The 24,321-nt window shown below is 44.5% G+C and overlaps 1 protein-coding gene across 7 annotated transcripts in view; it reads left to right on the plus strand.

The window, feature by feature from the left end:
* TTC12 (tetratricopeptide repeat domain 12) overlaps positions 1–24,321 on the plus strand; it is a 282,909-nt gene that overhangs the window by 139,725 nt on the left and 118,863 nt on the right. For all 7 annotated transcript variants that reach the window (XM_069224366.1, XM_069224370.1, XM_069224367.1 and 4 more), the window contains 2 exons: positions 13,857–13,949; positions 18,561–18,624. In XM_069224366.1, coding sequence (XP_069080467.1) covers positions 13,857–13,949; positions 18,561–18,624 — 157 coding nt within the window. The remainder of the gene's footprint in view (positions 1–13,856; positions 13,950–18,560; positions 18,625–24,321) is intronic.

Genomic DNA, 24,321 nt, shown 5'->3' on the forward strand with positions numbered 1-24,321 from the left:
TCAAGGTCCCGGTCGAGGAGGAGGTCTCGGGACCGCTCCAGGAGCCCCAAGTCCTCTTCTTCTCACTCGAGGTCCTCCGGGCACTCGGGAAAGAGGCACAAGAAAAAGAAGTCCAAGCAGACTTAGACTTCACCTTGCCTGTCGGCTGACGAGGCAAGTCGGTAACGTTGATGTTCTGAGAATGGTTCCGCAGAGCAGATGCCAGGCCCGACTTCGAGTCTCCCCCCCCCCCCCCCCCCCCCACTTTTTGGGAGCCAGAGCAACCCCCACTCAACTCAAGGAGTTTTACAAGCCCATGCGTCTTTTATTTGAGAGGGCTGTCCCCGCTCGTGCGCCTTCGGGCCCTGCGGGGCCGTCAGAGGCTCCATCAGGTTCCACGCCGGAGGCTTCGGCCTCGGCACCAATGGGGTCTCTAGGATCCGATATCAGATCTGGAACAATGCCGAGTCTACATAGTCGGCCTACTAAAACATCATTCCTGATGTCAGCACTCCCCGAGCCTCCGGCGCCCACCGCTGGTGCAAGCCCCATCCTCATACCTGATGATCCTGAGCTGGAACAGCATCGTACAACGCCGATTCCAACGCTGATGGCTCCACCCGGGGCCAGATCATTGCATACGTCTTTAATATGATCAATCAGGCATTGGTGAGGAATGGGAGGGGTCTCAGGACCTTCTTGAGTATGGATTAGAGCAAATGAACTGGTATGAAGAGTTAGGAGAAGCCAGTGGACTGGACACCTCTCCAGATACTGGCATGCTCTCATTTCCAACCATGGCTATGGAAGATGGAACGTCTTATGCTATAGTGGTGCGTAGGGCAGCTGAGATCTTGGACCTAGATCTGCCTACGGTGCCAGTCAGGACTAACCTGATGGAAGTGCTTCACCCGGGAGTTACCACATCGGAACCAATGTTACCCTTTAACGAAGCCCTCACTGATGTCCTGCTGGGGGCGTGGTCCAGTCCCAGTAGAGAGGCTCCTGTAAATAGGACAGTTGGCCGTCGCCATCGTCCAGCTCCAAATGATCCTAGCTTCCTCACCCAACATCCCACTGTGGAGAGCTTGGTGGTCCAAACCTCCACTTCCCATGGTGCCTTCCCTTCCGTTCCCCCGGATAGGGAATCAAAGAGACTGGACTAACTTGGCAAGAAGATGTTTTCTTCCTCCAGCCTGGCACTGAGGTCGGTAAACACCTCATGCCTATTGGACCGTTTTTACTATACTTTATGGGATACAGTGGCACAGGTGCTGCCTCAGGTCCAGGAGGGCGTACAGGACACACTCTCACAAGCAGTCAAAGATGGGAGAGATGCAGCCAAGTTTACAGTTGGGTTTGGTTTGGACACAACCTACTTGCTGGGTAGGTCCCTTCGTCGACTGCTTGGTTTTGTACAGCGGGCTTTTCGGGGTATGCCCAGTCAAACGTTATGGACATGCCCGTTGATGGGTCTTGCCTTTTTGGTGAGAAGGCAGACTCAGCACTGGAGCTTTTCAAGGATTTTTGGGCTACAGCCTGGTCCTTTAGTCTCTCAGTGACCCCTCGCTAACTTTCTGCGTTTTGCCCCCTTAGCTGCTTGGGAAAGGGTGGAGTACCACACCACCCACAGACCAGCCACCATCCACCGTCAGGTCAGCATCCTGTGCGGAGACGAGGTTGTGGTACCTTCAGACCCCGAGGGTCTGGCCAGAGGTCATCTACCACCCAGCCCCCCAACACAGCGCCCAAGTCCTCCTAGTGTGATTTTGCAAGACCACACGCGTCCAGTTGGAGGGAAGATTCAATTTCAGCACTCCCACTTGCGGTCCATAACATCATACAAATGGGTGTTGCAGATCATACAGAAGAGCTATTTCCTCCCCTTCTAGTCTTTCCCTCCCCCAATGCCTCCATTAAAAGAACAGCTGATAGAGGATCATTTAGTCTTGCTGCACGAGGAAGTTACAGCTCTCTTGGTCAAGGGAGCAATAGAAAGGGTCCCAGTAAGAAGTAGGTAATGGTTGTTATTCCCGCTACTTTCTGATTCCCAAAAAGAACAAAGGTATTTGCCCTATTCTGGATTTGCAGGACGTCAATCTCTTCTTCAAAAAGGAGAAATTCAAGATGCTCACTCTGACTCAGGTTTTATCTGCTCTAGACCAAGGAGACTGGATGGTACAGTTGGACTTACAGGATGCATATTTTCACATCCCCATCCTGCCTGCCCACAGGCGCTACTTGCGGTTCAAGGTGGGCCACTAGCATTTTTTAGTTTACGGTGCTCCCTTTCAGCCTCACCAGTGCCCCTCGGGTGTTCACGAAGGTTATGGCGGTGGTAGCAGCTCATCTGCGCAGGTTAGGGGTTTCAGTCTTCCCCTACCTCGACGACTGGCTGTGGAAGGCTTCTTCATCCCAATCTGTCGTCACCCACATTCAGACTAAGGTGAACTTCCTGGATTCACTGGGGTCACTATAAATGTGCTGAAGTCACACCTGACTCCCTCTCAGAAGCTCCCTTCACTGGAGCTGTTCTGGACACAGTGCAATTTTGGGCTTATCCTTCTGAGCAGCAAGCCCAGGATATTCAGGTTATGATACTGATGTTTCCGCCTCTATCCTGGATTTCGGTGAGACAGACTCTGATACTGCATCCTATTAGTCATATATGCCAGAAGACATATGTGGGACCTGAAGTTGCAATGGGCACAGCATCAGGGGAATCTCACAGACACAGTTCAGATCTCGGAGAGATCTGCAAAAGATCTGCAGTGGTGGTTAGTGAACTGTGATTGGGTCAGAGGCAGACTCCTCTCCCTTCCTCAACCAGATCTCACAGTAGTGACAGATGCGTCCCTTCTGAGATTTGGCGGCCATCAGGGAGAGATGGAGATAAGAGGCCTCTTATTGGAGCTGCGGGCGATCTGACTGGCATTGAAATCACTTCTTCCTGTTGTAAAAGGTAAGATGGTGCAGATATTCACGGACAACACCACCACAATGTGGTACTGCAACAAGCAGGGTGGTGTGGGGTCGTGGACCCTTCGTCAAGAGGCCCTACGCTTCTGGAAATGGCTGGAACAACAGGGCAGAACTCTGGTGGTTCAGCACCTGGCAGGTTCTCTGAATGCCAGGCAGGCAAACTCAGCCGTTGTTGCCTAGTGGATCACAAATAGTGCCTCCATAGACTCTTTCAGCAGAGAGCCTTGGTTAGATCTGTTCGCCTCCGCAGAGAATACGCAATGTCAGCAGTATTGCACGTTGGAGTTTCCAAGGCGGCAATCGCTCAGCGACGCTTTTCATCGCAAGTGGAGTTCAGGCCTCCTGTATGCCTTTCCACCCATACCACTTCTGCTCAGAGTTCTCAAGAAGATGAAGAACAACTGGGCCCAAGTAATTCTGGTGGCTCTGGACTGGGTATGGAGAGTCTGGTATGCAGAGCTTCTGAAAATGAGCATCGATCCTCCAGTCAGGGCTGCCTCCTCTGGAACATCTTCTGGAAGATCTTCTGTCGCAGTAGCAGAGGAAGGTTCTCCACCCAAACCTGTCAACTCTGCACCTTGATGCATGGAGATTGAGCGGCGACAGTTGACTGCTTTTGACCTTCCTCCCGAAGTCTGTAAAGTTATTCTGGCAGCCAGGCTTCCCTCCACTAAGACAGTATACTCCTGCCGTTGGAAGCGCATTGTATATTATTGTACAGAAAGATTAACTGATCCACTTTCTGCTGCTCTTTCTGGGAATCTTCTTTTTATCTTATCCCTTGCCCAACAGGGTTCTGCCTTGGGCACTCTCAAAGGCTCTCTTGCCGCCTTATCGGCATTCCTGCGGCTGGCCTATCAGACTACATTATTCAAATCCCCAATTGTAAATAGATTTCTTAAAGGGCTTGTAGATATGTTTCCCCCTACGCCCTTTGTCATTCCTCAGTGGGACTTGAATCTGGTCCTCACTTTCTTATATGTGCTCCCTTTGAGCCACTGCACATCTGTCCCCTCCGGCTGCTCCCCATCAAAACAGCCTTTTTAGTGGCAATAACATCTGCCAGGAGGGTGAGTGAGATGCAGGCTCTTTCATTCATCCAAGCCGCCGTATCTCACCATGTTTCCAAACAAGCTGGTACTCAGAACTGATGCCTCTTTCCTTCCTAAGGTGGTGACCCCAATTCACCTGGGTCAGAATATCACTCTGCCCACCTTCTTTTCTCCACGGCATCCCTTCAAAGAACAGGAGCGACTCCACAGACTGGACCCAAAAATAGTGTAGTCGTTCTAACTTGAACGCACAAAAATGTTCCGGATGGTTGACTAACTCTTTGTGGGGTACACAGGAGCAAAGAAGGGTCAGGCAATGCAGAAACTAACCATTTCGCTGGGTCGTTCTCTGCATTAGCATCTGCTATGCACTGCAGCCTTCTGAGGGCTTGAGGGCTCATTCTACCAGGGGCAAGAATGCTACCACTGTGCTAGCACAAGGTTTTCCAGTCCTGGATATTTGTCAGGCAGCAATGTGCACATGTTTGCAAGACATTACTGCCTGGACAATCGGGTCCGTTGAGACGGAAACTTTGCCTGTTTGGTCCTACAGGATTTTCTAGTGTAAAAAAGATCAGCCCACCATCTGGAGGTTATGGCTTGGGTATCTATTCTACAGTAAGGAATCTGCAGGTAGACGTTTATGAGATGAACAAGTTACTTACCTTCGGAAACACATTATCTGGTAGAGACGCTATCTAGCTGCAGCTTCTTTACACCCACCCATGCCTTCCCGCCCTGCGGATAAGTCTAATAGGGTCAGGGATTGTCCCTTTCAGGGCCCTAGTTAATGCGCGGATACATTTTTTGTTCTTTCTGTGGCTCTGTGTTTCTGGCGTGGAGGTTAGTGGAAAAGGAACTGATGTACGGGCGTCTAGGTAGTGCCTTTATAGGTGACTGTGGCATCGCAAATGTCTCCAGCGATGCCACACAGATCCAAACGACACCACCTGACGGTGCGCACAAGGGTACTGCTCAGCAGAAGTTCCAGATTCCAAGCTGATGCCGGTGAATTCTAAGGTAAGGAATATGCAGCTAGATAGAGTCTCTACTAGATAATGCGTTATCGAAGGTAAGTAACTTCATCCACTGTTCATCATGATCCACTGTGTCAAATGCTGCCGATAAGTCCAACAGGACTAATGCCTGGGCCTGTCCTTTGTCTGCTTCTTCTCTCATGTTGTCCACTACTGCTAATATCACCACTTCTGTAGAGTGGGCGGGACGAAAGCCTGTCTGATGGGAGTCGAGGAAACAGCAGTCTTCTAAAAAAGCGATGATATGATGTGAAATAACAACTTCCAATATCCTGGCCAGATCTGGTAGTAAGGAAATAAGGCAATAATTATTTTAGAGCTGAGGGGGTCATTCCCCTCTTTTAAAAAAAACATGGGACTACCACTGCTTCCTTAAAGGTATATGGACCATACCCTGGCTTAGGTATGGGTTAAGCAGTGAAATAGTTCGACCGGGGAGCTTTCAAAAAACTGTTTTTAGATATATGGGGCAGATATCATTAGGTGATCCAGATTCGACCTTGTTCGTCAGCTTCGATGAATCATCTTTAGTGATAGCCGGAAATGCTGTCAGTTTTTTGGGGTTTCTATTTTCCTGAAGGCCAGCAATAATAGACAAAGTGGAAGGAATGCTATTTTTTATTGTCTGAATTTTTGCGATGAAAAATGAATTCAAATCATTGCACAGTTGTTGAGTAGGGCCCACTAGTGCATGTAAGCGGTGTGGGTTGGCAAGTTCAGTAATAGTGTCAAATATTACTTTAGTATTGTATTCTGCCCTTGAGATTTTGTTAGAAAAATAAGAGTGTTTGCCTTCTCAAATCAGGTTCTTATAAGCTTTGAGCTGTCGTTGAAAGCAGTCTTAGGTTAACTTAAGGCACAAGTTATAGTTAACTTGCCATATCTCTAAGTATAACAGGTGAATTTCTATGGTTTGGTATGTTTAAAATGGAAGCCTAACTATAACGTCCGTTTGTTTTTTAAGTTAATTTCTATGTTTTTTTCAATTCTATTTCCTAACTATAACGTCCCTGTAACCTTTGTTTTTTTTTCAGTGAATCTCTATATTTTTTTAGGGTAATTTAATTGTAATTACTATATGTTAATTCAACCACTGCTGCGCACGGCAGGAGTTGGCTACAGGGCCTGGCTGTAACCCCCTATAACCACCTAACCCCAATGCCATGCACGGCCTTTGGCCTGTCGTGGGGTTGGGTGGTTATAGGGGGTTTGGTTGTAACTCAAAGATTTTGCTGGGAAAAAGACTTCAATGTTCCATCACGATAAATGTTTAACATTCAAAACACTAGTAAATAAACAGGTACACCACCATGAGATAGGAGGATTTGAATCCTCAACCTACTGAGTGTTAGTCCAAGAGCTTTGCCAGTAGGCCACAAGTAACTACTGTACTGTGCATTAAAACATTTGAACCAAACAGCTTGCTAGCGTGACACTCTGAAGTCATTGTACATCAAGACCATTGCAATACCAATCTCTCTGGCTCTCTCTTCCATTCCATTATGGGATGAGAGAGAGCGAAAGAGATTGAGAGAGAGTAACATTTAGAGGAAGACCTTGACAGAGAGAAATTGAAAGAGAGTTTTTCTAGACTTTGATGAATGATATTCTTAGAATTAGATAATTTAGACTGCTGGTTTAAGGATGACAGTACTTATGTTTGTAGGCGACTATGCCAGTCCTACAACAAATGGCAACTGTCGTCCCAACCCTTCCGGCTTACAAGCAGCACCTCACCCGGAACCCAAACAGTAAAATGTGATTTGTGGCAGCCTTTACGCATGGACTCAAGAGTATGACTTTTCAGGGAGCGTCATGGTTAAACGGAGATTACCCCTTTCTCATATTAACAACATGTCTCGATCACACACACAGGCAAATGAAGAAGATGCAGTGAAGTTTCAATAGGTTTTATTTTAATAAAACTGCAATATGCGATAAGTTGCTTTGGCTGCAATGATTAGGATAGTGAACAGTGCAAGAAATAGAATGGTAAAGACAAGAGTCATTAATACAAAGACCCCCACCATCTTGCAATATCATGAAACTAAATGGTGTGTAATATGTACTAATACCCTAGCATGATAGGCCTAACCCCTAACCTAAAAGAGAGCTAGGTATGTTAAACCTAATCTACCAATGCTATGTCCATGAGAAGAGCCACCAACCCTCGTTACCTTGGAATGAGGTCTCTAGCACAGACTCTGTAGGAACACGAAGACTGGGTCAGCATCAAGGCGACGTGCAGCATCGATAGCGATGGCATCTGGTTGGAATCCCTCTGACTATCTGTTAAAGTGAGGAGTATTTATACAGATCTACTGGGACCACTGATGTAGGTTTGTTCCCAAACAATAGATAACAAGGCGTGCTTGGGATGGTAATTAATATAAACAATTCCCTCAAAAGCATGAAGAGGGAAAGTCCCTAAAATGATCACCTACAGTTTATTTTTGTTGCTTGATCTTGACATCTTAGCGCGGTGATAACTCAAACTAAAACATGGGCCTAACTCAAAACAAGACAGCCATCTTAAAAGATTTAATTAAATAAATGTGCTAAAACAGAGCAGCTAAGTAGGGTAAAAGTCACTGGGGGATGGGGGCACGAGTCTGCAAGCCACAGGCTAAGCTAACTCCTGTATCCCATTAAAAGAAACTATGATTCACTACAAGGACAAATTGAAAAGAAAAATGTATTTAATCACATTTCAGTATATATTAAATATTTGAATTTAAAACGTAATTAAAGCAGGAATGTGACTACTGACACACCTAGACTGGAACCCTCAACCTTCATGGTGAGAGCTTGAGATTTTAACCTCTAGGGCACAGGTAACTCTTTGCTGTGCAGTTTCCAGTTATACATATGACATTCAATCCAAAGATTTTGATGGCAAAAGACGTAAGTGTCCCATCACTAGGAATGATTAACTGAAAACACTAGTAAATAAACAGACACACTGCCATGCGAAACCAGGATGTGAGCCTTCAACCTACTGAGTTTTATAAAGGAACAGGGGTCTCTTAGGTAAAAGGAATATAGATTTAATTACCACATAGAATCACAGTGAAGTCTGTGGAAAACATGCAATAAATCAGTATATTTATTCCAAACGTAGGTAATAAAACAGTGTAGTGGGTAAACAAAAACATCTAGGACACAATAAATCATAATTGCTCAGGCATACTCCATGTGACAGAAAGCACAGTTAGTCACAATTTTACAGTATTTTTACACATGTCAAAACATATTTTATTGATTCCAAGTACTAAGTGTTGACGATGTTTTGATCCCTTATTTGATTGTTGGGATCATCATCAGGGTATAAAAATGATGCCTCGGAGGTAGCAGGAGCCAGCCCTGGAGGTCCCCAGGGCCAACCATGGCTCCACGAGGGGGGCCATGTGACCCCCCTCCATTGTTTAATTTAGTCCCGTGGAGGCACCCCCCCCCACAAATTGTCCTGGGGAAGTTGCAATGCCCAGGGCTGCGGGGGCGCAGGCCTCCCTGATTACATGTTAGCAGTTTTGCTGAGGAGTTGGGAGTCCCGGGGTGCGGGCGGGTCCACTGGGCCCCCCCACATACATAATTTTCAGTGCCCCAGGGAGGCGGCAGTCCCCAGGGCTTTCATAAGCACTAGAAGCGGGGCCTTGTGCGCCCCTCCTATTTTTTTGAAATGCCCCTGGGACATGGTTCACCAGGTGGCAAAATAAAAAGCAAGCGTGTGAGACTGCACTTTTTGTTTTAAATCACAATGAAATTTGCGGATTTTCCAGGTTTATCGCAGTGATTTTGAAAATAAAAATAATTTAAAACCTTGAGCGGTAGTCCCTAGGGGACCCCTGCACCAAGACTAGGGGCCTAGGTTTAACAGTACCTTGCCCCTTTATCTTTTTTTTTTAATGTTTGTTTTTGAGACTAAGCTGAAACAGAGTCTCAAAGTGGCTGCCAATACTTCCTGGCTAAAGTGTTAGCAGCCAATCAGATCTCTGCACGAGGTAGGGAGTATTGCGAAGCCTTCGCTCTGCCAGAGATACAAATTTGGTTTTCTTTTAATATTTCAAAAACTACTGAATGGATTTACACCAAATAACAAAAAGCACTCCTTCTGGACCAAGAGCTACCTTTCCAACAAATTTGGTATAATTCCGTCGAGCAGTTGTAGCCATGTCTAAAATCCCTATGGAAACCAAAATGGAAAATGTACTTTTATGGTCCCCCTCCTCCCTTTTTCTCAGCTACCGCTTGACGGATTGCTCCGACACTTCTCATGCACAAGATTCTCTGGCACACTTTTTTTGGGGGGAAAATTACGTGATGATTTGTCCAACGGTGCCAAAGATATAGGCAAGTCAAAAAAACACTTTTTGAATGTAAATTAGGTGATAACTATAAATACTTACTGACTGTTGCCCGTAGGAGATATCTATTTCCCAGAGATCTCATGTTGAGATCTGATTGGCTGCCAGCACTTCAACCACAAAGTGCCAGCAACCATTTTGGGACTCACCGTCCCCAAAAAACAAATGTAACAAGAAAAAGGACTAGTGTAGGAATACCCTGACCGCCTAACCTTGGTGCTGGGCTTACCCTGGGACCCCACCAAGGTTAGGAGCATATATTTGTTTAAATTTTCAACAAAAATCACAAGGATCCACAAATCTGGAGGAAAAAAAAGAGAATCGATGTCTTCCCCGCTTGTTTACAGATTAGCCCCAGGGTGGGCCAGGTCCTGTGGGCATGCAACATTATTTCAAAAAATAAAAAATAGAGGGTGCATAGGGCCCTGCCCCCTAGGGCTCTTTTGGGCCCCATGGACCACTACCTCCGTGGGGATTTTTTGACATATTGGAGGGGGGCCATGCAAAGCCCCTCCAAGGGCCCTTTTGAGCCCCAGGGACCACCACCTCCCTGGGGTTTTATTGCTATTATGGAGGGGGGCCACGCAGACCTCCCTCCCATGGCTCTATGAAGCCACAGGAAGGGGGGGCGTGCAAACCTCCTTCCTGGGGTTCTAAGAAGCTCCGGGGTCCACCACCTCCCCAGGGCTTAATTGGATTGCTTCTTGGGGGTCCATGTCGGCCATGGAGATCACCACCTGCCCGGGACAGGCCCTGTGATATCAAAGGGGGAGGGGGGCGCATGGCCAGGCCCTGCAGCCTACCCCCATCATGCACAGCCAAAGGCTGTGCTTGGCGCAGGATTGACTGATTAAAGGGGGTTGGTGTCAGGTTTTTTCAGTGAATTTCAAGTTTTTTTTTTTTAACATAAAAGTATATATTGTTACCATACGCAAAGACAACACCATGGTGTGCCTGCGGCCGAGCCCTGCAGCAAAAATCATAAGCCTTTGGCCTTGTACAGCGGGTGTTTGGCTACAAGGCCTGCGGCCAAACCACCTGGAGGCAGCCAATCCCCCTCCCTAGGCAGCCACCCCCCCCCCCTTTCAGGCAGCCACCCCAATTCTGCACATGGCCTTTTGTGGCACAGGGCTTGCAGCCGGACCCTGCATTCAGCTCCCCACAGGCAGCCACCCAGAGGCAGCCAACCACAGGCAACGCACAGCTTTTGAGCTTTTGGTCATGTGTGGTATAGGTTTAACTGCAGAACCTTTCTTGAGGCCTAGCCTGCTTCCAGCTCCCTGAAGGTAGCGAACTCCACAATGGGAACAGCCTTTGGCTGTATGAAGCGGGGGATTTGTAATAGTTTGGCCTCTCATCAGGCCCTGTGGCTCAGATCCCAGCATGCTGCCAACCACCAAACAGCACACAGCCTTTGGTGTGCACAGCATAGTGTTGGCCTTTGAGTCCTGGTGACCCCATCCCCTGGGGCCCACAAAAATATATTGAGGGGAGAGGGAATGCAGTCACCTTCATTGACCCTTAATCAGCTCCAGGGACCCCATTCCTTTGGGCCAGTTCCAGTAAAAAAGTGAGGGGACCTTGTGCCCTTCTCCCTGAGCCTGATTATGCCTGGGGACCCCATTCTCTGGGGCCAATTAAAATAATAAAAGGGAGTGTGGTGCATAGCCCTGCTCCCGAGCCTTCTCAGGCCCTGGTGATCCCATCCCCCTGGCCCAATGCACTTAAAAAGGGCAGACGCAGCATGATCCCTCCTTCTGAGCCTTATTAGGGCCTGGGGACCCCATCCCCCTGGGCCGCATTTACTTTAAAAGGGGAGGGAGCCAAATGCCCCACTCCTCGTGCCTTCTCAGGACCAGTGGACCCATCCCTTAGGGCCATGTGTTTGGTTAATTAAAAAGGCCAGGCTGCTCACCCCTCCCCCAAGTGTTTTCGTGCCCTAGGACCCCATTCCCCAGGACAGTGTTTTTTTTAAATGGGACAGCGGCCACACACACCCTCTCCTTTGCTTATTTTGACCGCTGGGACCCCAGCCTCCATTTTAAATAGGTGGTTGCTCCGATGCCCATCTGGGGCACCCACCATGCACACATTAGGGGCTTTGGGGGGGGAGCCCCAGGGCCTCTGTGGCCCCAACCAGCTCCCTTTATTGTACAGTAGACGACATTGCTCCCGCCTGGAGGAGGCAGCTATTTATGCTGCTTACTCTGGATAGGAGCAATATCTTGTTCTGTTTCTCTGTCCGCATCAGTGCAGGCAGGGAAACAGATAACAAGTCTGTTCTCAGCCGGTGGGGGCTTTAACATTTTTTTAGAGCTCCTGCCTACTCAGAGTAAACTTTTTGTTTTCTCCTGATTAGTGGAAGATTTGCTCCCAGCATGCGAGAGCAAGCACATATTTCCATGCCCGTGCCAGTGCTGGGAGGGAAACCTCTGTGTCCGGGTGGCCTTTCACCCCCTGAGGGATAGGGTTCGTGTGGCCATTAAAGGCAAGAGGAGGTGCCGCATGACCCAATTCCCCTTTGTTAAAATGACAGACTTGGGAAGTGAGGTCCCTAGGGCCTTTTTAAGGCTGGGGATGGGGCCTGTGCCCCCCTCCTCTACGTTAAAAAAAAATAGATTGGGACCTGGAGGATGGGGTCCCTGGAGCTGAAAATGACTCGGGGAGGGGGCACCACGCTTTGTGCTTCCCGCCCCCCTTAAAAATATACTGAGTCCCGGTGGCTAGGGGCCCTGGGGTGTGGGGCCCTACTGATATATTCAGTTATATATATAGTCAAATGATGGCAGCAATTTGTTCTGTGATCCCTCAGGAGTTTCATGGGATCACGGCAGATTTCACAGATTTTTTTTTTATGTTGCCCGGGGGATCCTTCTGTACCCCCCACCCCCCCCACCCACCCACCCACAATGTGGCATCGGGGGACAGGGTATCCCTACCCTGCCTCCTTATAACTTTTTATTCCAATAAAACTTCAGGACTTTGGACTAAATCCCCGATCCTGTAATGGATGCCAGCCACATTTTTCTCATGAGTCTGGCAACCAATCATAGCACTGGCTCCCACGGAGTCAGCATGTTCTAAGAGTTGCAGAATGCTTATTGGGTCTACTCTGGTTCTAAATTTTTTGTTGCTGCTGTGTATGAGGGCAATAAAGAAGATGTGCATAATACTTGCCTCCGTGCCTTGACACAAAATCCTGTGGCATTGTGGAGACTTATACCTAATATTACATTGCTGCCTGCTGTTTTGTATTAGGTATGTAGAGCCATATCAAATAGACAAAGCCTTTTTACTTTACTGCTGGCACCCTGCTTGATGCAGTGAGGTGATCACTGCTAGTAATCTTGCAAATGGGGGGGCACTAATGTAATCTTGCCTGATGTGGTCACTATTACAACACTAACAATTTTAGTAGCTTGGGTTGATTTTCATCTAACATATGTAGCTCTAATTATAAAAAAGGTTGTAGACCCAAGGTCTAAATAAACATTTCTGCCGAACACCAAAAAGTATTATTGTTGGATAGCGCACTAGATTGGGACTGCAGATGATTTGACTTTGGTTTGCAAATTAACATAATTTTCTCATCTTATATATTTGAAGAAAACATTTTTTAAAATGTGTTGTGATAATTCACTATTTAATCAAACATAAATTAGTACATGGGATACTGCGATCTGTAGGCTGTCCAAGATGAAAACAAGCTTCGGTAAAGTATAGAAGGAAAAGAAGTAGTACATGCCTTTTTATCAATGTGATTCTACCTATTATTCATAGTGGAAGCGAGTTACGTCTTTTCAGAAAAACATTTACCTTCTTTACTAGAGGGGCCTAGTTTGGTTCAAAGAGATCATTATACTTGTCTGATACCCTGAACCCTTTAGGAGTTTTTATGGTTTTAATGAATGGAAACCAGAAGATCATGTGGATTTTCTTTGAAAAGTAGAACATCTGTTTTTGAAGCATTAACTTTGTCCGCTCCCACTCCTATTCTTCAATCACAGGAAAGTGGATTTTATATTTGACTGTTCTGCACAAAGAAATAGAACTAAACCATTGGCGTTGAGTTTGAGTCTGGAAGTGTCTGGTAGTCAGTGTTAAATAGAGTAATTGGACAATATTGATTTTGATCTTTTAGATCCTTCCTTTTTTCAAAGAAAGGTAATGAATACCTAATTAATTAGCCATTATGAAATGAAAGTAGTATTCTACACCCATTCAGAATACTGTTGAACAACTGTAGGTTTTTGACAACCTGATGCCATTTGCTTTTATTTAGAGAGAAGTACTACATGGTAAGCCATATCTAATTCTTTGAGCCAACCTGATAATGCCTTTTGCAAATTGTAATGCAGTTTCTTTGTAAATGTGAGATGGATGGTTAACTATGTGTTGTTAAACACCTGTAAACTAAAGTAGAAGCCTTATTTTTCAAACAGGTTATTGCAGTGCCTTCTGGGATTTGTGGTAACCTCTGATTCACAGGCCAGGATTGCCATAGGACTGCTGGACAGTGTTGCTGTGGAGGAAAAGTAAGATTTTCTCTTCTGGTAGCGCTACATCATCAATTTTCTTCTTTCTTAATTTCATCTGGATATATCCTGCCTGCAAATTTTGCAAATGTTGATTATGTGAACTTTGGCAGATCTTTTTTTATAGCCGGTGTCTTACTCAAGATACGCGCCTCAATGTTAGGTAGGCTCAGTAGTAATCAGAAGAGAAAGAACATTGCTTGAGCAGCATATTAGCATTGTGCTTTGAAAACAGCATCTTACAAGTATTTTCCAAAACAATAGCATATGGCTTGCTAAAGAATTATGCGCTTTCTTCAGTGAATGAGTTTCATTATCCTTAGATGTAAGCAACAGATGTTGTCCATTGCTAGAACCTTCATTGCTTGGGTCGTATAAGCCTTAACCTGTGGCCACCCACCCTATTTGATTATTGCCATTTTAGAGTGCAAAGCAGGAAGTGAGCACTATAAGTACAATTTTCAAATTCATAATCATTAAAATTCTAATCAACAGCATAAAATTAAAACAGTAAATCAGCAATAGAATGATTATTCCCTTGTGATGTGCAGTAATACATTACATTTGCCCCAAGTTCATTTGTAGCATATGCCCTTTATGCCTTTAGCTAGGATTTTTCAATAAAAACATAGCACAACCAAGAGGTATGTGGGTAATCAAATTTTCATCAAGCAGGGGCCACGTTTTGAATTCAGGGGCTTTGCGTTATAAGCTATGTAATGCTGTTAGACCTGGGATCCTTGGTGTGGTTTCCCCTGTTTTTTTTTACCTCTGCTTTCTGTGTTTTTTGACTGTGTGCTGGACTTCGTTATGCTGGTCTTTGGTACTCTGGACACTTTACCACTGCTGACCAGTGCTAAAGTGCAGGTGCATCCTCTGTAAATTGTGATTATGATTGGTTATCCCTGATTAGCATATTTGATTTACTAGTAAGTCCCTAGTAAAGTGCACTGGAGGTGTCCAGGACCTGTAAATCAAATTCTACTAGTGGGCCTGCAGCACTGATTGTGCCACCCACATGTCTCAGACCTGCCACTGCAGTGTCTGTGTGTGCACTGCCAATTCGACCTGGCGAGTGTACCCACTTTCCAGGCCCAAACCTTCCCTTTTACTACATATAAGTCACCCTTATGGTAGGCTCTAGGTAGGCCCACTGGCTGGTGTAGTGTATTTAAAAGATAGGACATGTACTGGTGTGTTTTACATATCCTTATAGTGAAATACTGCTACATTTGTTTTTCACTATTGCAAGGCCTAGCTCTCACACAGGTTGACACAGGGACTGCTTTTAAATATCTTTTAAGTGCAGTTTCCCACTGAGAGCAGATAGAGATATGGAGTTTGGGGTCTCTGAACTAACAATTTAAAAACACATCTTTTGGTAGAGTTGTTTTTTAGATTGACTGCTTGAAAATGCCACTTTTAGAAAGTGGGCATTTTCTTGCTTAACCATTCTGTGCCTCTGCCTGTCTGAGGAATCTACATCTGGGTCAGACTGACATTCGGGCTGTTTGTGAATTCCCTCTAGACAGTGACACAAAGTGAGCCGACGAGTGTCCTGCAAATCCTGATAGGTCTCCTGGGCTAGAGTGGTGAGGGAGGAACTGAAACTTATACCTGAAAGGGCTGTGCCTGTCCTCACACAATGCAGTCTCCAACCTCCTGGTGTGTGTCTCGGGCCAGGCCTGGGCAAGGCAGGATCTTGGGAACAACAGTTTCCTTCCTTTGAAGTTTTCCCACTTCAAAGGTAGAAATGAGTATAAGTAGTGGGCCCAAACCCCCAGACATTTAGAATACTTCTGGATCAAGAGGAACCTCTGTATAGGAGAAGAGCTGGAGGAGGACTACTGCCCCTTTGCTATGTGTGTTTTGCTGGGTTGACCTGCAGTTTCTGCTTCTACCTTAAAGAGGACAGAGACTGGAGTTTGCTGTGTATCCTGCTTGTGAAGTTTCTCCAAGGGCTTAGACTGAGCTTAACCCCTGTTCTGAAGTCTCAGGGCCATAAAAGACTTCATCTTTCGGCACCTGGGATCTCTTGCTGAGACCCCCTACCTTGCCACGTTGTGCCACATCCAGTCCCTGGGCCCTTGAAAGGAGATGCTGTTGAACTCAAGGTGAAAATCCATGCACCAGAGCCGAGTGTCAGAGAAATCGATGCAGCGCCTACACCGCGGCTGAAAAATCAGCGCATCGCCGGTAAAATCGACTCATCGCCAGCTCAGCATGGATTCATCGCTGCTGTGCGTCTGGATTTTCCACGCTTTGTCCCTGGGAGTCAAAACCTGCAACATCACCGTACCGACCTCTGGCTGCTTGTTCTTAAATCGACGCATCTCTTCCCTGTGAGGAAAGAATCGACGCATCGATTGCCCGGCAAGAAAGAATTGGCGCAAGGCCATCCTTGCGAATAAGGAATGGATGCATTGTTTGCTTTTCCAACACACGCTCACTCGTGTGGCTTTGTTTTTGACGCATACAGGTACTTTGTGCTAAAACAACGCATCCATTGATTTCTATTAATTAAGACTCTGTTTACTTTAAAAACTCATAACTTTGCTTGTGTATGTTGGGTTTTTGTCGTTTTGGTCTTGTTGATTTAGATAAATATCAGCTATTTTTCTAAACTGATGTGGAGTCCTTTTGTGGTGTTTTCACTGTGTTACTGTGTGTGTTGGTACAAATACTTTACACATTGCCTCTTAGATAAGCCTAGCTGTTTGTGCCAAGCTACCAAGGGGGTGAGCAGGGGTTATCCTAGGGTGCCTGCTTGGAGAGAGTGCAAACTGGCTGCCAACCAGAGCCCCCATTTCAAACAGATGCTAATTGTGCTTACATCTAGCACTACTGGTCTCTTGGTGATAGGGTATTCATCAATCAGTAAGTGACATTTGAATCTTATTTTTATTAAAAAAGGAAGATGTGCTATTGGTTCCTTAAACTTAGGTACTTCTCTGTCTTGCACTTCTCATTAGGGAATTTGCATTATTTCTTGACTGCCGTTAGGCAGAAGGCTCTGTTACTCCTTGAGAGTGCACATAACAGATCTTTACTGATAAGCAGAGATTTGTAAGTGCACAGTAAATCTGTCTGACAAGAAAGTCAGTGCTTGTTTTATGGTTAACCTTATATGCCTTGCCCAAGGCCTTGAACTACTGAATCCTGGTTTCAGCTAGGACCAGTACAGTTTCATTAGGGCTCGTGTGAAATGCTCTTTAGATGACAGTCCCAAAACTAGGCAGAATTGCCTGTTTTGCAACTGTTGCAGCTGATAGTTTTGAGTCATTGCAGTAGGTCATCTAGGAGGAGATGAGACGAGGATACAAAGGCTTGCTGGGCCTCTAGGAGCAGGGGCAGATGTCTTCTGATGATCCAAAAATGGCAGAGACAAGACTTTCTCAGACCTTTGACATGATGGCCAAAAGTTAGAGTTGGGGAAATTAACAACAAAACTCAAAGGGTTTTTTAGAAGAGTACATATGTTGGGTGTTTACCTAAGTGTTCTGGGCAAAGTTTAGTGCACCCCTTTTTTTTAAGTTGAGAGGAATTCTTTTTTATCTACGTTTGGTTTTAGAAAATTGATCTACATTGACGATTAATGACCCCAAAGAATGAGTGGTTAGACAAGCTGTCAGACTGTCCAAGATGGAAACAAGCTTAGAGTGTTGTGCAGTTACATGTAAAATAGCAGACTCCATGAATTACAGGTCGTCAGCAGGTAAGTGTAACTATTGAAAATGAGAATGCTCTAAAAAAATACCATGAGGAACTCCAGAAGTGAGAGCCCCAAGAGAAGAAAGACAAAAGCTGTACACGAAGTCTGACACATGAGAAATGTATTAATCCAGCCTAGACCATCCTCTTTGACAGCCACTTCTTACAAGCAAGCTAATGTGATCATCAGTGGGGTTCAGTGTGACTGGAAAATCAAGCAAAATCAGGGTAACAACATTACTGAATTTGGCATCCAGGCAGAGTTCATCCAAGAAGAGGAATTATAGTGTTTTGGTTAATTTGCCAGGCCTAAACCCCATTTGACAAAGTTCAAGCAGATAATTATTTTCTACAAGCTGCGGTAGATGTAGGGCCAGTGTTTTTCAATGAATTTACCCTTATAATTTGTAACTTTGTTGAAGCTGGCAGAGCCACTTTTTTAGTGTAATCTTTTTTCCTTAAAGAGTTATTACTACTGTTCTTTAGAGCTCATCACACAGTGACTATTGGACAGTGAGGAATTTGTCAAATTTGGAATATTTGAAGCTTCATTGCTTACTCCCTAGTATAATGTCCACTAGGGCAAACAACTTTAGAGTACCCCAAATGTCTCATGAATACAATATAAGAATTAACCTACTCAACAAAAAGGTGGAAAACGGTCTAAAACTGATGAGCTAAGGTCAAAATTAAGTTTCATTAATTACACTTTTTGATTAGGCTACCTTTGGAACAAAGAAGCTAAAGGTGGTTCATTGCAGAAATGGGTCACTTTTTGTGTATAGATATAGCAAATGAAATATAATCTCTAAATACTTTAAATATTGTTATGAAATAAGGCTATGAAAGAATTACCAAGTGACCCTGACGAATCTGTTGTTTCCTTCTCTTCTTCACAAGGTTCAAAATCCACTTTCAGACAAACTTTTCCAAGACGGCTCTGCCTTCTTTCCTACATGTGCTGGTAAGTAAGAATTTGTTTATGCAATGTAACATGCCATCATGGTAAAAAAACAACCGTGAAGCCAGTGCTAGGCAATATGGGGCAGGTTAAAGCCTGCTTGTGGCATGATCACAGAGGTTCATCGCCTTATCTTTGTCTTTACAGAAAAATAATTTACTTTAAGACTCTATAATGTGGCATTATTGACATGGACGTCGATTCACCAAAATGTTAGGAGAAGTGGAAGTGACATGCCCTTTGACCTCCATCCCTTCCATGATGTCACTGGAAGTCACATCACAAGACATTTGATCTGGTGACATCACGGGAAGTGGCATGTGACTTTTGGAATGTGTGACATCACAGGAAGTTACTGCATGACCTTTGGCTTGGTGTCATCACAGGAAGTGATGCATCTGACCTTTGGTTAGTTACATCACACAGAGAGATTGGAAAACCTCTACAAATAGCACACTATAAACAAGCATACTTTATTCAAATCCTGTTAAATATGCTGCTACATACTTTGACCTATCAGATAGCATCTTCAAATACAGGATTAAGATAAGCGTAATTAATTAGGAAACTATTAAATGGTGCATAACAATGAAAAACAGTTGAAATTAGCCAATATCAATATCAAATCACCTACATAATCAGAAGGGTGATGAGCCCATGATACTCAGCACACATTCACTTTGTCATTTGGTTTAGAAAGAGTACCATGCAATTAAATCTCAGTTTGAGATTGTAGGTACCAGTGCTATTTAACACAGAAGTTCTCCCAGCAACATTCCTTTCTGTGACATGGTATACATATTTCCCAAGCTGAAGAGCTATCCCCCTTTTCCAGTTTTACTATCATTAACTTACTCTACAGAAAAAGTCACCAGTAGAGCATTTGTGTTCATCTGTTGTATTTGTATTCCACATTAGCATGTCTAGAGTGTCAAGAAAAGGAAGGCAGATGTTATTCACACAGACGAAGATGCAGGCTTCCATGCTGATACTGTATGGCCGACGAGAAGAGACTGCAATTCAAGAGGCTGGCAGACACTGCTATTGTTAAGAGGCCGCTGCTTGGCTTTCTTGAAAAGGAGGCACTGACTGGGTGGTAAATAGTTGCCTGACTGGCAGGTTATAAAGAGTCCAAAATTCAGTGTCCTGTGATCTAATACTGTCTGCTATAATGAGTAGCAGATGGTACTGATTTGTTATGAGGTACAGTGTTTTTGGGTGTAGCTGTAAGTGGAGAAAATAATTGAAACAACTCCTGCCAAATACTTTTTTGAGCCTCCCTTCATTTTAAACCAAGAAAATTCTAACCTGAACCTCTTAATGCACAGCCTGACAAATATGAATGACTGGGAGTCAGGGCTCACTAGCACAGTATCAGGAGTCACAACAGGTTGCCTACCGTCTAATCCATGTTCGTGGCATTGACAGTTGCCCATATAGGATGGGCTGAATGTGAGCTTGCATAAGCCATATCTCCCCTGATCATGATTTCACTCTTTTCAGTTTTTAACTTGAGACAATGTCTGATCTTCGAGGTCAGCATATGCTATCTTACATAGCTGAAATGTGACTCCAGAGGCTACCTAAAGTTTTTGAGGATCTGGATGACCTCAAAAAAGCTTGCAAATGACTCCAAGTAAGTAGGTCTTAGGGACGGCCACACCATACCTCATGGTGGAAGTGATACGTGAGAAGCAAATGAGGCATCTGGCAGATTTCAGGAAAGCAAGAAGGTATTTTCTGCAGCCAGTTGAAGGTTTTATTCAAGCATCTTAAAGTATTGACCAAGAAACATAAGCTCTAGTTCAGACTTTGACATTTTAACAATTGAGTCTTGATTCTCGTAGCTGGAGTGAAAGCTGGTCAGATATCCAAGAGTTACATATTGTGAGGGAGATAAAGATATATACCTCTCACAGTTGTGTGAGTGATTGGCACTGTATGTCCAATAGCATGCTGGCAAGAACAGAGGGGACCATCCACTACCCTATTCTCTTTTGTCTCAGCCCATTAGAGTTTTGCCATACCCTAGAGTCTGATGCAAGAATCAAACTGTGCAGCAGGTCAAAATAAGGGCAACAGAGGAAAGGAGTTACAAAAATAATGAGAAGATTTGAAAGAGATAATAAATACGGGAAAGTAGTTTGTTGTGACCACTGGCTACTCCAATTGACGTCATGGGTATTTAGCCCGTTGACTAGCTTAGTGTGGCCACCAGAGGGACTACAAGACAAGGCAGTAACGTTTAATGTTCGGGTAAATCAGTTAAACATTCTCATGCTTGTACAATCCAGTAACCAGGGGACAGATGTATTAAAGACCCGTTTTGCATTTCTTAAATAGCGAATTTTAAGAAATCGCTATTTGAAAAATGCAAAATGGGATGTAAGAAAATAGCAAATCTCTAATATTGGTTTTGCATTTTCTAATTTGGGAATTCCTGTTAGGTAATGCAAATCTAAGGGTGATGGGGGCCTAAAGCCTCCTTTGATGCTACCCCCTCCCCCAAAGAAATTGTGCACATGTAAAGCACACACATGCCCTAGGGGCATGTGCGCTACATGGCACTTTAAAAAATGCATTATTAATGCATTTTTAAAAATTGCACATGGTTACCACCAAATTTGAATTTGTGGTAATTGCATTTCCTAAATGCCCAGTTATCATTTAGGAAATTCATGATACATGTGCATAGGTAATCCCAAATAGGTATTCCCTATTTGTGATTACCTATTTAGGGAATCACTATTTTAGCGATACCTTAGATTGCACTGCGAATGCCTTTCATAAATCCTGAAAGGCTATTTTGCATGCGCAAACGGTGGAATTTTGCGAGTCACACCGTTTGTGAATGCAAAATTGTTTGATACATCTGGGGCCAGATGTATTAAAAAGTTTTGCACTCGCAAACGGTGCGAATCGGTAAATTCGGCTGTTTGCGAGTGCAAAACAGTGGTCTGCGATGCATGAAATGCATTCACAGACCACAAATAAGAAATCGCTAAAATTGCGAGTTCTTGCGTTGCGACCTGGAAATTGCGAGTTGCAATTTGTGATTCGCAATTTCCAGGTCGCAAGGCTATGCTGGAAAAAATCGCAAATTGCGATTTTTCCAAAAATGGCATTTTGCACTTGCAAAATACCATGAAATGCAACCAGGTGGTAACCTGGTGCAAAATTTAAAAATGCAGTAAATCTGCATTTTTAAATTGAAAATCTAAAGCACACATGCCCTTTTGGCATGTGTGTACCTTACATGTTCAAAAAAAAAAAAAAAATTGGGGTGCAGGAGAGGGGGCCTTAGGCCCCCAGCACCCTGGCCTTTTGCATTTCCAAAATTGCGATTTCTGGTTCAGAAATCACAATTTTGGAAATCCCAAAAATTTGCAGCTATGGGCCAACAGGCCCATAGCTGCGAATGGGGCCGGTATCGCAATTTACGATTCGGTAATAGCATTTGTGATTTTTAAGAAATCGCTATTACCAATTCGCAAATGTGATACATGGCCCTTTGCGAGTCGGTAATAGCGATTTCTTAAAAATCGCTATTACCGAATCGCAATGGGCCGTGATGGTACATCTGGCCCCTGGTCCCAAATCTTAATGTGATGCATCACTAACATGTTTTCATGAATACTGTATCACTTTTGATTTGGTTTGTAGAATGTGCAGTGTGCCTGAAAAATAAGCATGGAAAGCAGCTGAATATAAATGAATAAAATTGACGTATTACTAGGTTGAATTTAAATTCATTATTTTGACAAGTATGTCCTTAAATAGCGAATTATGAGGTACAGCATTTGTTTTCCCTTTCTTTTTTTGAGGTTTAAGTTCTCTAGGGGCACCTTTTTGCCATAGGAAAGATACAAATGGAGCTAAGATTACCAAGGGGCTAAGCAAATGCAAAATGTTGATGAAAATATAAAATAGTGGAAGTGAGCAGCAGGAACTGGAAGGCATGGCACCCTTTATTTTAGGGAATAGTATGACACTGGTTGTTTATATGCGAGTGTCATCACATAAAGGATTTTCAGGGCCAGCATACAATTTTGGGGCACAGTCTGCATGACAAAATGAAACAAGGGAGGGGTGAAGACCTGAAACCAAGACTGCAGCAGACATCTGTGTTCCACCTGCAGCCACAGGTTCTAATTCCAGTGACTCTCCTCTGCCTCACATCCTTCAGAGGTTGATGACATCAGAACCATTGAGTTGGGATCAAAAAACACAAGTGCTACCGTAGCTGCAAGGAGTTGCTTGCCATGTATATGTGTTACATAGAACATAAAGTTATGTAAAGAGACAAAGGCCACGATTTACTTGTGTTGCCATTCCATCACACAAGGTGGTGCAAGGCAATGCAAGGGCTTCAGTGGGATTTACTAAATGATGAAAAGGCACCTTGAATGGCTCTGCAGGCCTTGGTAAATCTGGAGTAATGCAAGGCAACACAAGACGCTGCCTTGCAGTACTCTGTACTGGAACGTTGTTTCATGGGTGAAGCATGGATGTTCCCACGCATCCTCCCATGGATTTTAGGGTTTTCCCAGGCTTAATAAAGCTAGTAAACCCGGGAATGCATTGAAATGTTATACCTTCCCTGGTGAGGCACAACGAGGAGAAATATTTTTATTTTTCCTTGCTTTTTCCTCTTTCTCTGTTTGCTACATTCTGTAGAACACATAGATAGATGAAAAAGCCTCAGGGGATTGTCCCTTCCTACACTGATACAATCCTGGCATTAATGCAGGCACCCTTGTAACATGGCACATTGATGCCTGGGTTGGTGCTAAGCTGCACTCTGTGCCAGTGTAGAGAGAGAGGACAGGAATGCACCATGTCTTAGTAGATATGGCACATTCCTGCCCTCTCCCGCCACACAACGCAGCGCAGCAATTTATCTTTCTGCGTTGCGTGACTTGTTAATAAATCTGACCTGAAGAACATATGGAAGATATTGCTAGCCAACTCAGAAGTACATGCCCCTATATAATCATGAAACTCCTCATCAATCGTAATATCCTGAGTATGGAATCTTATAGTGTGATGGGCAATAACATGTTCTACCCTTGTCCAAGGCTGTTCTTTTATGTAAGGAGTTGCTTGCCATGTATGCATGTTACAAAGAACAGAAAGTTATGTAAAGAGAAGAAGGCCCAGATTTACTTGTGTTGCCATTCCATCATGCAAGGCAACGCAAAGGCTTCAGTGGGATTTACTAAACTATGCAAAGCCACCTTTCATGGCTCTGCAGGCCTTAGTAAATCAGACCCACCCTAGCATTACTCTGCCTTGGAAGGGTGTTTCATGGGTGTTCCCACGCATCCACCCATGGATTTTAGCGTTTTCCCAGACTTAATAAAGCTGGCAAACCTGGGAATACATTGAAATGTTATGCCTTCCGTGGTGAGGCACAATGAGGAGAAATATATTTATTTCTCCTTGCTTTTACCTCTTTCTGGATGTGCTACATTCTGTAGCAAACATTGAAAGATGAAAGATTGAAAGATTGAAAGTGTAGGAAGGATTGTCCCTTCCTACACTAAAACATTCCTGGCTGTAATGCAGGCACCCTTGTAACATGGCACATTGATGCCTGGGGTGGTGCTAAGCTGCAGCCAGTGTGCCAGTGTAGAGAGAGGACAGGAATGCACCATGTCTTAGTAGATATGGCACATTCCTGCCCTTTCCCAGTCATAC

This window comes from Pleurodeles waltl, chromosome 3_1, assembly GCF_031143425.1.
Source record: "Pleurodeles waltl isolate 20211129_DDA chromosome 3_1, aPleWal1.hap1.20221129, whole genome shotgun sequence".
Taxonomy (NCBI): domain Eukaryota; kingdom Metazoa; phylum Chordata; class Amphibia; order Caudata; family Salamandridae; genus Pleurodeles; species Pleurodeles waltl.